The sequence below is a fragment of the Muntiacus reevesi genome, chromosome 7 (assembly GCF_963930625.1).
Source record: "Muntiacus reevesi chromosome 7, mMunRee1.1, whole genome shotgun sequence".
Lineage (NCBI taxonomy): Eukaryota > Metazoa > Chordata > Mammalia > Artiodactyla > Cervidae > Muntiacus > Muntiacus reevesi.
Window position 1 is genome coordinate 18,302,231 of NC_089255.1, and position 16,162 is coordinate 18,318,392.

The 16,162-nt window shown below is 41.4% G+C and overlaps 1 protein-coding gene across 3 annotated transcripts in view; it reads left to right on the forward strand.

The window, feature by feature from the left end:
• THSD4 (thrombospondin type 1 domain containing 4) overlaps nt 1–16,162 on the forward strand; it is a 630,546-nt gene that overhangs the window by 578,105 nt on the left and 36,279 nt on the right. For all 3 annotated transcript variants that reach the window (XM_065940121.1, XM_065940122.1, XM_065940123.1), the window contains one exon: nt 15,279–15,454. In XM_065940121.1, the coding sequence (XP_065796193.1) occupies nt 15,279–15,454 (176 nt within the window). The remainder of the gene's footprint in view (nt 1–15,278; nt 15,455–16,162) is intronic.

Below are 16,162 nucleotides of genomic sequence, written 5' to 3' on the forward strand. Positions count from 1 at the left end.
CTTTTTATTTTTTATTTGTCTGTACCACGTGCTATGACAAACTTCCCCAACCAGGGATTAAACCCTTGCCCCCTATAGTGGGAGCACAGAGTCGTAACCCCTGGACCACCAGGGAAGTCCAACAACATTGTAAATTAACTATGCATCAACACGTGTGTCTGAAAAAAAAAGGAAAAAAGTGGTGAAAATGATATTAGATTGGTTGTTTAGAATTTCCCACAAGATCTTGCATCTTTTCATTGGATTCAAGCTTATGCTTGAATCAAAAATGGGGTTGTTGAAAATAGTAACATTTACATGTATTATACACACACATATGTATCACATTAGTGTAGATCCTGGTTAGGACAGGCAAGGAATAATGTCAGAGAGAATTCTGTGGGAAAAGGAAAATAAAACAAAAGAGGTGGGCTTTGTACAGCAGAAGTGGCCTGAGCTGAAGAGTCTGATTCAACTTTCTGCTCTTGAGGTTAAAAAAAATCTTGGGAGCTTAGACATGGCATTACTTTGTTGCTGACATGTGTTAAGTGAAAATCTCTTATGATGTTGGGCTTTTATGCTTTATCTGTTTTCTGTTAATAATCCTTCTCATTTGATTATGAAAAAATGAAACAAATGTTGTCTCTTTAAAAAAAAAAAGAATAGTAAAACAATCAAGACAGCCATTGATTGAGCCTCAAAGAACAGGGCATGTGCTACGTCGCTTCAGTCGTGTCTGACCCTTTGTGACCCTATGGACTGTAGCCCACCAGGTTCTTCAGTCCATGGGATCCTCCAGGCAAGAATACTGAAGTGGGTTGCCAGGCCCTTCTCCAGGGGATCTTCCCAACCCAGGGATTGAACCCAAGTCTCATTATGTCTCCTGCATTGCAGGTGGGTTCATAACTACTAGCGTCACTAAGGTTAAGAGGTTAGAAGCAGGAGGTAACAGCTCCTGAATAGGACCCTCAAGATGAGAGGAGGAGACTGGCTTTATTCAACAATATCTACTGAGTATTCTTTTGGAACATACAGAATAAGACAGAGTTCCTCTCCTGTGAAAAAAATCACAGAATTTTTTAAATCACAGATACAAATTACAGACATTTTCCGTACTTGACTAAAGACGAGGGGGCTGTGTGAGATGGTTGAAGGCAGAGTCAAATCACACAAGACATTGATTGCCAATCAGGGCTTTATCCTTTAGGTGTAGAAATTCAGAGGCAGGGAAGGGTCAGGAGGAAGTGGGTATTTTAGGAAGATTAACCTAGGGTAGCTTGCCAGGAGATCCGTGTTCAGACCTCTGTCATGGTTCAAAGGTGAGACAAAGAGAACTTGAATTCCTAAGGAAGTAGGCAGGAAGGGAAAGCGAGAGAGAAGGGTAGGAAAAAACCAAAGATGATTGCCAAAACTTGAATCTGAGTAATGGGAGAACAGTTCTTTTTTAAGAGGAGGAGGGGTTAGGAAGGCAAGCTCATTTAGAGTGAGAAAGATACCAAGTTTATCTCTAAATGAACTGAGCTATAATGAGACTCATTAGCGTAAACTGGACTACTAGAATGCCTTCTAATGCAGCAGTCCCTAACCTTTTTGGCACCAGGGAATGTTTTCATAGAAGACCATATTTCCATTGACCAGGGTGCAGGCAGGTGGTTTGGGGATCAGGCACATTACATTTATTGTGCACTTTGTTTCTATTATTGTTACATCAGCTCCACCTCAGATCATCAGGCATTTGATCTTGGAGGTTGGGGACCCCTGTTTTAAAGGGCAAACAGGTCCCTCCTGCTCGTGGGAAGTAGATAGTTCAGCCTGGACAGGACAGGTGGCCCCAGATGGCTGTAGTGACAGAGCTAAGGGCTGCCCATGAGGCATGGTGGGCCCTCCAGGAACTGTGGTGGTCATGAACTTGGGGGTTTCCTATTCAGCAGCCCCTTCCTACCTCATCTCCAGGGCCTCTCACTCTGCAGACATCCCCCCTCAACTCCAGCCCCGAGGACCCCATGACATTTCTGACCACACCAGACTGTCCCCCACCCTTCCATGCTCAGGACTTTTCTGGCTTCTGCCTTTGTCCATGTCCTCTGTCCCCCAAAGAATCCTGCCCCCCATCCTCTGCTTAGCGAACTGCTTCTCATCTTGCAAGTTCCTACCCAGACTCCAACCCCTCCGTGCCCCTCGGCACCCCATGGAAATTTTACTAGCCTCTGTACACAGATCATATTAGCAGGTGTCCAAGCTCTGAAGACTGTGGGCTGTGTCTTACCTTTACAGCCCCTCAATACTTCTTTGCTCAGTTTATCATCTCATTTATACCATGCGTGCATGCTAAGTCCTTCAGACGTGTCCAACTCTTTGTGACCCCTTGGACTCTAGTCCGCCAGGCTCCTCTGTCCGTAGGATTCTCCAGGCAAGAATACTGGAGTGGGTTGCCATGCCCTCTTCCAGGGGATCTTCCCATCCCAGGGATCAAACCTGCATCTCTTATGTATCTTGCATTGGCAGGTGGGTTCTTTACCACTAGCTCCACCTGGAAAGCCCCACTTAAACCATAGATGAGATCTATTTCATACAACATTATTTGGGGCTTAAAAACACACAGACTTTCTTTATAGTTAGTAAGCATTCAGAGGAAATTTGGAGTCAAAATACATCAAATGTTACTATTATAAAGAATGAGAATTAGGTGTACTTAGCCATAATTTAGCAATTAAAATAAGAACAGACTTGGCAGTTCCCTTTATTCAAACCCCTCACAACCTGTAATTGTACAGTGCCAAAGAAAGCCAACCTTCTTTCTCTGATGCTCTGATTTTCAGTCCAAACTGTTACATCATTGTAGAAAATCACACAGGTTCAATTCTTTTCAGCTCAAAGTTCAATTCTTTTCAACGCAGATCTGAGCTAAAAAATATCACTGTGTGATATGTGTGTGTATTTGTTTAACAGAAAACGTAATCTGGACATTTTATCAGATTGGACCTGGATCTACCCAAAGAGACATGTTGCTTTTTTGTTTCTTTGTTTAAAAAAAAAAACAAAAACAGAATTTTTAGGCATCATTGCATGTGTTTACCATTTTAACCAGAAGAAATGGAGAACAGTTTTTAAGATTGGTTGGAATTCTTAAACAGGAACATCTAAATAAAAGCAGGACTTTATGGAGTTTCCAAGTTTCTTATCTGAACTCCAAGGTTAAAATAAGATAGATCAGAATAATACAGCTCATAATTTACTTCTATTCAATAAGCATTTATTGAGTGCCAGGCAAGAGCTAAGCAGTGGCGCCAACAAGTATATGTCACAGGACCTGCCCTGAAGGTACTCACCTTCTAGCAAGGAAAGCAGGTTTATATACATAGAGATCAGGGAAATAAACTTAATAATAGAAACCAGCCAAAAGCATATATTTATGCAGAGGTGTTACTTCTTTCAAAGTTGCATCAAAGTTTCACTCTGAACCTTCTTCATACTCTGATCCTAAAACTTCTTTTGCACCACTTTTGGCCTTTGGCAGTCCTGTAGGAGCATCACAGTGACAGAATGTTTTCAGCGGGGTAGGAGGAATGTTGGCTCATAATCAATGGAAATTTACTTCTCACAGTTCTGGAGGCTGGAAGTCCAAGATCAAGGAGTCAGCATGGTCAGGCTCTGGGGAAGGATCTCTTCCAGGAGGAAGATCTCTCACTGTGTCCTCACATTGCATAAGGACAGGAGATCAATCTCTGGGGCCTCTTTTATAAGGGTACACACACCCTTTTATGAGGACTCTGCCCTCATCACCTAGTCTCCTCCCAAATTCCCCACCTTCTAATATATCACCTTTGTGTGCTCAGTCGCTAAGTCATGTCTAACTCTGCAATCCCTGGACTGTAGCCCACCAGGCTCCTCTGTCCATGGGATTCTCCAGGCAAGAATATTGGAGTGGGTTGCCATTCCCTTCTCCAGGGGATCTTCCCAACCCAAGAATCAAGCTCGCATCTACTTTATTGCCAGGCAGATTCCTTATCACTGAGCCACCAATATATCACCTTGTTGTTCAGTCACTCATTCACGTCCAACTCTTTGCAGCCCCATGAACTGCAGCATGCCAGGCTTCCCTGTCCTTCACCATCTCCCAGAGCTTGATCAAACTCATGTCCATCAAGTCGGTGATACCATCCAGCCATCTCATCCTCTGTCATCCCCTTCTTCTCCTGCCTTCAGTCTTCCTCAGCATCAGGGTCTTTTCTAATGAGTCAGCTCTTCACATCAGGTGGCCAAAGTATTGGAACTTTAGCTTCAGCATCTGTCCTTCCGATGAATATTCAAGATTGATTTCCTTTAGAATTGACTGGTTTGATCTCCTTGCAGTCCAAGGGACTCTCAAGAGTCTTCTCCAACACCACAGTTCAAAAGAATCAATCCTTTGATGCTCAGCCTTATTTATGGTCCAACTCTCACATCCATACATGACTACTGTAAAAACCATAGCTTTGACTAGACAGACCTTTGTGGGCAAAGTAATGTCTCTGCTTTTTAATATACTGACTAGGTTTGTCATAGCTTTTCTTCCAAGGAGCAAGTGTCTTCTAATTTCATGACTGCAGTCACCATCTGCAGTGATTTTGGAGCCCAGGAAAATAAAGTCTGTCACTGTTAAAATAAATAAATAAATAAATAAAGTCTGTCACTGTTTCCATTGTTTTCCTATCTGTTTGCCATGAAGTGATGGGACTGGTGCTGTGATCTTCATTTTTTGAATGTATATTACCTTAGCAGTAAGGATTTGAATATATGAATTGGATGGGAGAGGACACAAATATTCAAACCATAACAGGGATTAATCTGTCAAAATATGTATAAGATCTATTGATATATGAGGAAAATTACAAAACTCTGCTGAACAAAATCAAAAAAGAACTCAAAATGAGGAAATGTTCCATGTTCATGAATATCAGAACTCAATATTGTCAAGTAATGTTTTATGTGATCTATGCACATGGCCTCCCTGCAGCATATTTATACCTATCAGAAGATGTTCAAAGCCCGTTAGAGAATACTGGGGCTTCCTCTGAACGTCTGGTTTGATTATACATGCTGTTTCTCCTACATCACATTATGTATTTGCAGACATTATCTCCTAAAATTAATTCGAAGTTTTACAAGAGTAATTGGGAAGCAACACACTTGTGCTTCAGGATGCAGAAAACAGTGGCACTTACTTCTGCTTTGGAAATTCCATTATCTAATCCAGTCCTGGTTGTACATTAGCATCAACTGGGAGCTTTTAAATCTCTCACTGCCCAGGCTATACCCCAACCAATTAAATCCAAATCCTGGAGAGATGTAACCCAGGCATGAGTATTTGGGGGAGAAGTCAACTTGTGGGGTTTTTTCAAGTTTTTATGTGGAAATAATTTGAATTCATAAAATATTGCAGAAGTTGCTCAGTGTTATATGGCAGCCTGGATAGCAGGGGGGGATAATGGATATATGTATGTGAGGTGAGTCTCTTTGCTGATTACCTGAAACTATCACAACACTGTTAGTTGGCTATATGCCAATCCAAAATAAAAAGTTTAATTTTAAAAAAATGTTGCAGAAGTTAAAATACTAGAAAGAACTTTTGTATTTCCTTATTCAGAATCACTTCTATTTTTTTCCTCTGAACTATCTGAGGGTAGGTTAAGTGTATCGTGGCCTTTTATCCAAAAACATCCCACTTTCAGTGAGTATTTATTGTGTGTTCATGCTAAATCTCTTCAGTCGTGTCTGACTCTTTGCGACCCTATGGGTCGTAGCCCACCAGGCCCCTCTATCCATGGGATTCTCCGGGCAAGAGTACTGGAGTAGGTTGCTGTGTCCTCCTCCAGAGGATCTTCCCAAGCCAGGTATTGAACCCGTGTCTCTTACATCTTTACCACTAGCACCATATGGGAAGCCTGAGTATTTACTAAGAATGGGTAAATGCTTAGTAAGTACTCACTCTCTTATGTAAGCACTGGATAGCCAGCAACTTCACACATTTACACTGTCCCTAAACTTACAAGTATTTAATTTAATGTCCATACTCCAGTTTTGTCATTTGATCTCATAATGTTGTTACAGTGCTTTTCTTCCTCTGGTTCAGGAGCCAGTCTAAGTTAGGTAATACAATTCGTTGACATTTCTCTCTCTCTTCAATTAATCTGTAATGTTTCCACAGCCTTTGTCTTTTGTCATACTGTCATTTTTTAAAAATACAGTTGTTGTCATTCAGTCACTCAGTCCAGTCCAATTCTTTGTGACCCAGTGAACTGCAGCACACCAGGCTTCCCTGGCCTTCACTTCCCTATCCTAGAATTTGCTCAAACTCATGTTCATTGAGTCATGATGGTGATGCCATCCAACCATCTCATCCTCTGTCGTCCCCTTCTCCCCCTGCCTTCAATCTTTCCCAGCACCAGAGTCTTTTCCAGTGAGTCAGTTATTCGCATCAAGCGGCCAAAATATTGGAGCTCCAGCTTGAGCATCAGTCCTCCACTTTAAAAAAATAAAGCATTCCTCGCTGTCTGCTGTTTCTCGTGAGTAGATGAAAGTTATACCTTCTCAACTGAGCACTGGTTGGACGTGGCTTGTCCTTTGCAAGGTCCACCTTCTCTCGCTGGTGCTGCTCATTTTGATCACCTGGTAGACTGCTGCCCCGTTTCTGCACTGGAGAATTATCCTTCTGTTTCTCCCGTGCAATGGATAAGCAGTCTGAGGGGCTGACAAGACCACTGGAATGTATTGCTCCATGTCAGAATTTCCCCCCAAAGTTCAGTGTGGATTGATGATTTTGATCCAATATTTACCATGATGAACAAATTGCAAAATGATTTTCCAACTCCATCACTCTCTCCATATTTACCAGTCGGCCCTTGAAATCTCTCATCAGCATGAGCCCTCCCTTCTCCTCTGTGTATTTATTTATCTATATATTATTGGTATGAACTCATGAATTTCCTTTTTTTTCAATAATTTATTATTCATTACCATATTTATTTGGGTGCTCAAACAGTCTCAGATGTCGCTAGTAGGAGGCCCTTCAAAGTGACTCCTATATCCTTGTAACAGGTCCCCAGTTTTGTGAACACTTCCTTACTTCCAGGCTTATCTTGTACCTACCCTGGTACTAGTCATTTCTCCCAAAAAGACACCTTTTCATGGAGAGTGGTATAAGAGAACAAGATTAAGTTTGCAAGGTATGCTTATTGCTAGTGGGTTGTCTCTGCTTCTTAGCCCTCTTAGCAGACAGAGCTAGGAAATATACGCATGTGTGTATATACATGCAGGCTTCCCTGGAGGCTCAGTGGTAAGGAATCCACCTTTCAAGGCAGGAGACACAGGTTCAAATCCCTGGGTCGGAAAGATCCCCTGGAGAAGGAAATGGCAACCCACTCCAGTATTCTTGCCTGGGAAATCCCATGGACAGAGGAGCCTGGTGGGCTACAGTCCATGGGGTCTCAAAGAGTCAGCCACAACTTAGCAACTAAACAACAACAACAATATATATTCATACACATGATAAAAATACACATGCATGCATATATATTTTTGTGCATATGCACACACACCTATATATACATGATTTCAAAATCATTAATTCATGGTTTTATCACAAATTAATTTTTAATTAATTTTTATTGGAGTATAGTTGCCTTACAGTACTGTGTTAGCTTCTGCCATACAGCAAAGTGAATCAGCCACACCTACACAAATAACCCCTTTTTTACACTTTTGTTTCAAATTTAAATCCATCCCCACAAGGTTCTATGCTGCCTTCCCCCATTCCATATGTATATGTGTCCTTTCCACAGTGAGATCCCTGGCTCCCAACAGCGTTAAGTCCAGCTATCTTGGAAAAATGTTTGATAGTGCCTGTTGCAACTAAACATGCATATACCTATAATCCAACAATTCTACTTCTGGGTATATTCCCAACAGAGATAAGGACTTATGTCCACCAAAAGCATAATGTTTGCAGCAGCTTTACGCATAAGAGCCAAAGACTGGAAATACACCAAAAGTCAATCAATAATAGTAAAGCACATTGTGGCATATTTATACAATAATAAAATGCTGTGAAAAAGAATGACACTCCTGATAAACGCAACAAAGTGGGTGAATCTCTTGGACATCAAGTTAAGTAAAAGATGTTCAATGTGAAAGAGGATGTATGATATTATTCCATGTATGTGAAATTCAAAACCAGGGGAAATATGACTCTAGAAAGCAGAGTAGTGGCAACCGCTAAGATTTGTGGGGATGGGATAATGATTCTGAGGGGGCAGGAAGGAGCCTTCTGCAGGAGCTGGGTTGTTCTGCATCTTTATCCAGGTAGCAGTAACACAGGCACAATACAAATACAAAAAAGTCATCAAGCTATAATTTAAGTATTTTACTATATGCAAGTTACATCCTATTTTTTTAAATTTAATACAGCTATAAATTGAGCAGTCAGTGCAATTAACTCAGTTGAGATGACTTAATCAGGCCAATTCCACATGTGTTCAGGAAATGACAACTGCACCAGAACTTAATCATCTGCCTGGCAACTACTGCTTTTCTGTTGTAATACACATCCCATGTCAGTAATGGGAAAGATTGTACATGCGAGGATTTAACAGTACAGTTCATGGGTTTCCTCAGTGTCTTGGTTTAATTTTTTGTTGAGTTGAATTGGACTGTCTTATACACACCCCAAGGGTTAGTCACAATCCAAACCTTTAATGGTTTATGCTTTGTGTGTAAAGTCACTTGATAATAGGCATCCTCTGGGGCTGATTACTGGTAACTTGAAATTCGTGGGAAAAGTCAGCTCCTAGAATCCTAAATGCTGGAAGGAGGGCATTGTGACAAGAGCTTCAACAGTAAGGTGGAATGAACGTAGGTTTCAAGCCCCAGACTGGCTCTTTAGCTCCCCTTCTCTCAGTGTCCGCCCTGTTGCCCAGGCAAAGCCGGTCTATAAGATGTGAAACCATTCCTCCTTTGATGAAGACATCTTCTCTTTTGATCAGGACTGAAAAATTAGAGATGGGAAGGTATACTGTGGTGCTTCTCCAGCTTTAAGCGCACCACAGCCGCCTGGACAGCTTGCTAAGCCTGAGGGCCGGACCCCACCCATGTTTCTCATTCAGCCAGCCTGAGCCAACACATCTCCCAGCTTCCAGGGGATGCGAATGCTGCTGGCCCAAGGACCACACTCTGAGAATTACTGCCATAATTGCAGTGAATGTGGAATTAGAGCATCAAAGTTCAAATCCTGAACTTAACCTAATAGTCTGTGACCGTGAGCAAGGAACTTAATCTCTCTGAACCTCTTTTCTCATTTGGATGATAAAGACAGTTTCTGTCCTGCTTGCCCTATAGGACTGGCATTCATATTTTGTGAGCTCTTTTGTGTTTTGAAAACCATAAATCATTAGACCAAAGGTTCTTCACTTTTTTGTGCCTTGGACTCCCTTGGCAGTCTATGGATACTAGCTCAGAACACTATTTTTAAATTTATAAAATAAGATACAAGGGGAAAAAAGGAAACCAATTATACTTAATTAAAATTATAAAAATATTTTAGAAAAATAATTTGTAATATACACAGTGATGTGCTTCTTTGACATTAAAATACATAATCTCGTGGAGGGTTTTCCAATAATTACTATAATTCCAGAATAGTGATGAGTTTTTAAACAATATTTCAAAATATTTGTAACACCTATAATGTCATATGAATACATGAGTGACTTCTATCAGTGACAAACTCACAGTATTGCTAATACTATTATGGCCTCTTGCCTATATTTATAATAGAAGGAATGCTAAGTTTCAGTTGGGGTTAGTGAAAATAAAGATGCGATTGACAGACCCCTCCAAGGTGGTCCTTGTGAAGTGAGTAATTGTGTTCCATTTTCAGGGTATCTAGCTTGGATAACATATTCTGAGGCTCACTTGGGATGGCGCCCATATGTGGGCTTCTATGGAAGCTCACAGACCAGAAATGGCAGGACTGCAGACCTCCAGCTATATCAGAGCAGCAGTGCCAGGGATGATCTCTTAACCCTGAGTTTGTTGTGCTGCTTCCATAATGGCTTCTAAGAATTAGTGAAATATTAAAAAGCTTCGAGGAACTTGTTAGTAGGAGAATCACAGTGATCTATTGCTGTCATTGATCATGGGGCCAGTGTTTGGGTCATCAACAGTGGGCATTAAGATGGTGGGATGAGGTGTATGAGAAGCAGGGCGTGGATATATTAACAATTTGTACATGAACCTTGAAGAAGGGCATTATTGATGCAGAGAGTTTAGGCCAAAAATTATATGCCCAGCATTGACAATTTAAACTGGAATAGGGATGGGGAATACATGTAAATCCATGGCTGATTCATGTCAATGTATGGCAAAAACCACTACAATATTGTAAAGTAATTAGCCTCCAACTAATAAAAATAAATGGAAAAAAAAAAGAAACTGGAATAAAACCCAAATGTCCAACAAGAGTGGAGATTTCCTCTTATCGACTTAGTTGTGAGGGTGCCTTTCAGACAGACTTTGCCAAATCTGACCTCAGTGAACATACGCACTAGCAAAAGCCATGAGTCACCTGCACCTTTTTGTGAGTTAGTTCTGGACACCATTAATAGCCCTGGAGCTGCTTACAAGTACAGATATTGTAGATGCAGCTGTTTTCAATATGTTAGGCCAGATGGGGGGCTAGTTTTGGACCTGTTTCAGAAGCTAACCTCTGGGCATATGGTATTAGGACCATGTTTGCAAAAAATCTGGTGTTATTTTTTTTTTAAGTGTTTTGCTAATCCATGGTTAAAAATTCATCTAAACCCTTTGTGAGAATCCATGGATAACAGTTGTTTAGTCACTAAGTTGTATCCAAATCTTTTGTGACCCCACAGACTATAGCCCACCAGTCTCTTCTATCCATGGGATTTTCCAAGCAAGAATACTGGAATGGGTTGCCATTTCCTTCTCCAGGGGATCTTGCCTACTCAAGGATCAAACCCAGGTCTCCTGAATTGGCAAGCGGATTCTTTACTGCTGAGTCACCAGGGAAGCCCCCAAGGATAACAGTAGTAGATGGTAAAAAGATTCAGGGTCCCAGTGTTTAATTTCCTAGGGGGGTCTTTGCCATACTTCAAATGGTTCTTTAATGGGCTTTTTGGTTTTCAGATAATAACCTCTTCTATAATACTGCCATTAAAAGCAATAAAATCTTAGCCAGAACCTACCTCAATTCTAAGCTTTTGATGCTCCAAATTGGATTTTAAGGAGAAGCTGTAAAAAGGGGGGAAAATATTTTATTTCTGCTTGTACCATGTCCTTTATATTAATTTAAAATTTTTAAGCTTTAAAGAAAATAATATATGCATGTGGTAAAGCAAATTTTAAATGGTAGTAAAAGGATATAAAGTGGGAAATAAATGTCTCCCTTCTTATCTCCCATCCCAACTTAAACCCCCATTCCTTTCCCCAAATGTTAATTGTTTTAGACTGTCTTGCCCTAAAATGTTTTCTGTGTGTGCCTACATATTTTTTTAATGTGTATATTTTTATTTTAAAGTGTATAACAAATGAGACCATACCAAATGGACTGTTTTGTATTTTTGTTTCATTTTAAAATTTATCACAGAGTTCATTTCATACCCACAGACCTGCCTCATTGTTTTTAGGGCCATGTGATATTCCATTGCATGGTTATCCAAGATGATAATTTACTTAAGTAATCCTCTATTAATGGATATTTAGGTTGGTTTTAGTTTTTCTCAGTTTAAAACAATCTGCAGAGAATATCCTTATTAAAAAACACTTTTGTATACTTACAGAAGGATATCTGTCAAGTAGTTTCCTAGAAGAATAATTCTCAGGTCAAGAGTATGGGCATTTAAACCCATTGTGAGGGGGAGAGGATGGGGAGGAGGGGCATTTAACCCCATATTCTTGACCTGAGAATAATTAGTAACCAGACTGCCTTCGAAGGTTGAATCAGTTTACACTCCCATCAACAGTGTGGGAATGCATGAATAACAGTTGTTGTTTAGTTGCTAAGTTGTATTCAACCCTTTTGTGACCCTGTGGACTATAGCCTGCCAGGCTCCTCTGTCCATGGGATTTTCCAGGCAAGCATATCGTAGTGGATTGCCATTTCCTTCTCCAGGGGATCCTCCTGACCCAGGGATCAAACCTGCGTCTCCTGCATTGGCAGGCAGATTCTTTACCGCAGAGTCACCAAGGAAGCTTACTTAGCCATAAAAAGAATGAAATTCTTCCATTTGCAGCAACATGAATGGACCTAGAGAATATGAGGCTTAGTGAAATAAGTCAGAGAGAGAAAAACACTATATGATATCACTTATATGTGGAGTTTCACAAATAATATAAATGACTGCATATGCAAAACAGAAATGGACTCACAGGTGTAGAAAACAAGCTAATGGTTACAAGGGGAAGTGGGAAGGGAGCGTAATCTGTAAAAATACTGAATCATTGTGCAGTAGAACCTGAAATTAAGCTAATATTATAAATCAACTATACCTCAGTTTAAAAAGAAATATTGGAAGAGGTCAAGAATGAGTTCAGACCTACACATCTGAGGGATGTTGTCAAATAGGTAATTAGATGTACAAGTCTGGGACTAGGGAATTCCCTGGAGGTCCAGTGGTTAGGACTCCACACTCTCATTGCTGAGGGCCTAGGTTTGATTCCTGGTCAGGGAACTAAAAATCCCACAAGCTTAGGACCAGAGGAAAATGCTGAATTGGAGACATAAGTATCAAAGTCACTGGGATATAGTCATTGAAGCCATGTGCATAGATGCAATCACCCAAGAAAGGAGTACAAATCAGATTTACTCTGAAGCCTTAAGGAACACTAACATTTAATGGCCAAGTAGAAAAAGATGAGTAAAAAGAAAGAACGGATGCACAGCCCGAGAGCAGGAGGAAAGCCAGTTGAATGAAGTGACCCAGACCCCAGTGAAAGAAGACTTCAAATAGGATGGAGCAGCCAGTAGTGCCAAATGCTGCCAAGACATCCAGTAAGAGGAAGGCTAAAAGTGCCCGTTGGATTTGACAACATGGAGGTCCCGGTGACATTCACTTGAATTGTTTCAGTGAAATAACGGGAACAAGAGCCAGATTGGAGATGACTGAGAAGTGAATGGGAAGTGAGAACACAGAGACCCTATATGGACCACTCTCAAGAACTATGGTTTTAAGAGAAAATAGCCCAAACCTGTTCATCTTCAGTGTCAACCCTTGACTCTTCTTTGCCACTCAGTAAACTGAAGTGATTTTCTAACTTGATAGTCTATGTTCCACAGCTGCGATCTCCCAGGAGCCATGGTAGTGAGCCAGCCAGGGATAGCATCTTTGGGGGTGGGAGGCACAGGTCACCTCAACCTTGGGGGTTCTTCCACTCCTGCAAGCAGCTTCTGACTCTGCAGGTCTGGGAAGGCCCATTGTAGAAAACACTGCTAAACTGGCTTTAAGAAACAAAGAGTTTTTATACTTTAGAGAGATCTACTAAAAAATGTCCCTGGAGAAGGAAATGGCACCCCCCTCTCCAGTGTTCTTGCCTGGAGAATCCCATGGACAGAGGAGCCTGGCATGCTACCGTCCATGGGGTCACAAGAGTTGGACATGGCTTAGTGACTAAACCACCTCCACCTCTGAAAAATGTAAAGATAACGTCTGGCATTGGCAAAGCAAAACAAGCTAAGGCAGGCGTGATCATTGTTGAAGCTGGGTGATGGGATGGGTACATGGAGGCTTATTATTATACCCTTCTCACTCTTTTTGTTCATGTGTAAATTTTTTCATAATACATTGTAAAAAAGTATTAAGTTTAGTAACTGTAAATTGAAAGTACACAGAACCAGTGCCACCACAGGCCTACCATTGACCTTGTCACTTAGAGCAAGATCTCCTCTGGGGCTTCCCTTGTGTTTCAGTATTTAAGAATCTACCCTGCAATGCAGGGGACATGGGTTTGATCCCTGCGCAGGGAACTAAAGATCCCACATTTCATGGGTCAGCTGAGCCACGTGCCACAGTAGAAGATCTTGTGTGCCACAGCTAAGACCCAACACAGTCAAATAAGTAAACTAATATTTTAAAAAAAAGAAGAATAGGATCCAATTTTCCTTTGGCCTGGAGGTTGGTGTTGGTATCCAGGTACCAAATGTGTGAGGCAGGAAAATGTGTCCTTTCTTCTCTCAGTAACCATAGAATCTTGTTCCTTGCCCCTCTTCTCCTTTATTACCTCCCTCCTGAGTGTGGACTCCAAGTCAGGGTTCTGTCACCCATCTCTGAACTTGAACAAGCTCCCTCTCAGACGTGCTCTGAGAAATGACACGCACACCTGCTTAGCAATGTTGTGACGATCCATTCTGACGGTGTACGTGGGACTAGTTCACAGTACCCATCCTTAGAAGGCCGCAGAAGGCAGGGAATGTACATGAGTGGAGGTGACCAAGGAGGAGAAATCACATGGCCCTCCTAGCCCATCTTTAGTTTTGCCGCTTTTAGTAGACATACAGGTAGGAAGAATTGTAAGAAAAATTCTATTCAGTAAGAAAAAATAATAATTCAAGCATGATGCATAATCTATATTCATGAGTCAATGGGTAATAAACTGAGACTTAGCTGCGGCGTTGGGGAGTATTAAGGAGCGGTGGGGAGAAGGACAGTCAGAGCATGCTGGCCCTGTCTAACAGAGGTGGTCCTCCCAGCTCCATGATTGCTGCCAAGACAGAACATGGAGCCGAGGTTAGCTTGTCTTCTTGTTTTACAAGAGAAGCTAGAACTCTAAACTTTTTATGTGAAATCTCCCAGTTCTTAAATTTGGGTTCAATTTTTTTTTAATAAAAACACTGAAATGGCCAAATTAAGCTCATTTGTGAGCCAAAATCAGCTCGTGAGCTGCCAATCTGCTACCTCTCACCTTTAGATAATGGGATAGAATACAGCTTCTGTTCCCCCTTCCTTTTGTCTTTCACCTCGAAGTTTCTCCTTTTTCATGCATTTTCCATGTCCCCTCTCCTAACCTCTCCCACCCTTGCTTTCTAGACTAAGTCCAAGAGGTAGAAAGGGTTGAAGTCAGTTGAAGGAGTGACGAGGCCCAAAGGGATGTGATCTAGATGCCTCATCCTGCCCCAAGGCCTAGACCCGTGTCCCACACATAGTGGATGAAGCAACAAATTGATGAGTGAGTAAGCCAGCAACCAGGGGTCAGTCAGTTTCCTATGCACACCTGGGCTCACCCGAGGACTGTCTCATTTTTCTCAACAGCCTTGCGAAGTCGTTCTGGCCGCTCCATCATCAATGGGAACTGGGCAATTGACCGGCCCGGAAAATACGAGGGCGGAGGGACCATGTTCACATACAAGCGTCCAAATGAGATTTCAAGCACTGCCGGAGAGTCCTTTTTGGCCGAAGGTCCCACTAATGAGATCTTGGATGTCTATGTGAGTTTGAACTATTGCCTTTGTGTCTTCTTGCTTCTCAGGACCACACTTAGAAAACTTAAACAACAAAGGTTGCCCCAGCTCAATAAGATTATTTGAGTGGCGCCTTTTGGGGTGCCCTTACATGCTTGGTGCTCATCTTTGCCACTCACCTCCAAATGTACCCAGTTCATAGAAACCATAAACTCTCCCAGATGCCTATTACCCTCAGCGTTTACTGATCCAGTAAAACCAATTTTACTTGTTGAATCAAATCAGAGGCAAAACATATCCTTTATTTCATGAGCACTGGATCTCCTCCAGGCACTTTCCTCCTATGCTAATTTGGCGTGTTTTCTTTTTATGGCAAAAGAAAGCAAATGCCTAAAGCAAGACAAGACCACTCACAGTTCCCAGCCCTCTTCAAATTCGATTAAAGCAAGTGAAGAAACAAGAACTCCAGAGTCCTCTGCATGACACAGTAAAGCTTGGAGTAACAATATAGAGATTTACTAGAGGTTCCCTGCTTCCCAGAAGACAGCACTTTGATTTCTTTTACAAGAAACTAAAAGTATTAAGTTGCCCCAGAGTCAAAAATGGTCTTTATTTTTATAAGAAACCACTAGAATCCAAGCTTCTTAAAAAAGATCAGGAAATAAAAGGGGACCAGAAATAAAAGCTCAAAATCAAAGTTTTGATAAAATGGAATGAGCTCACCCATCGATATAT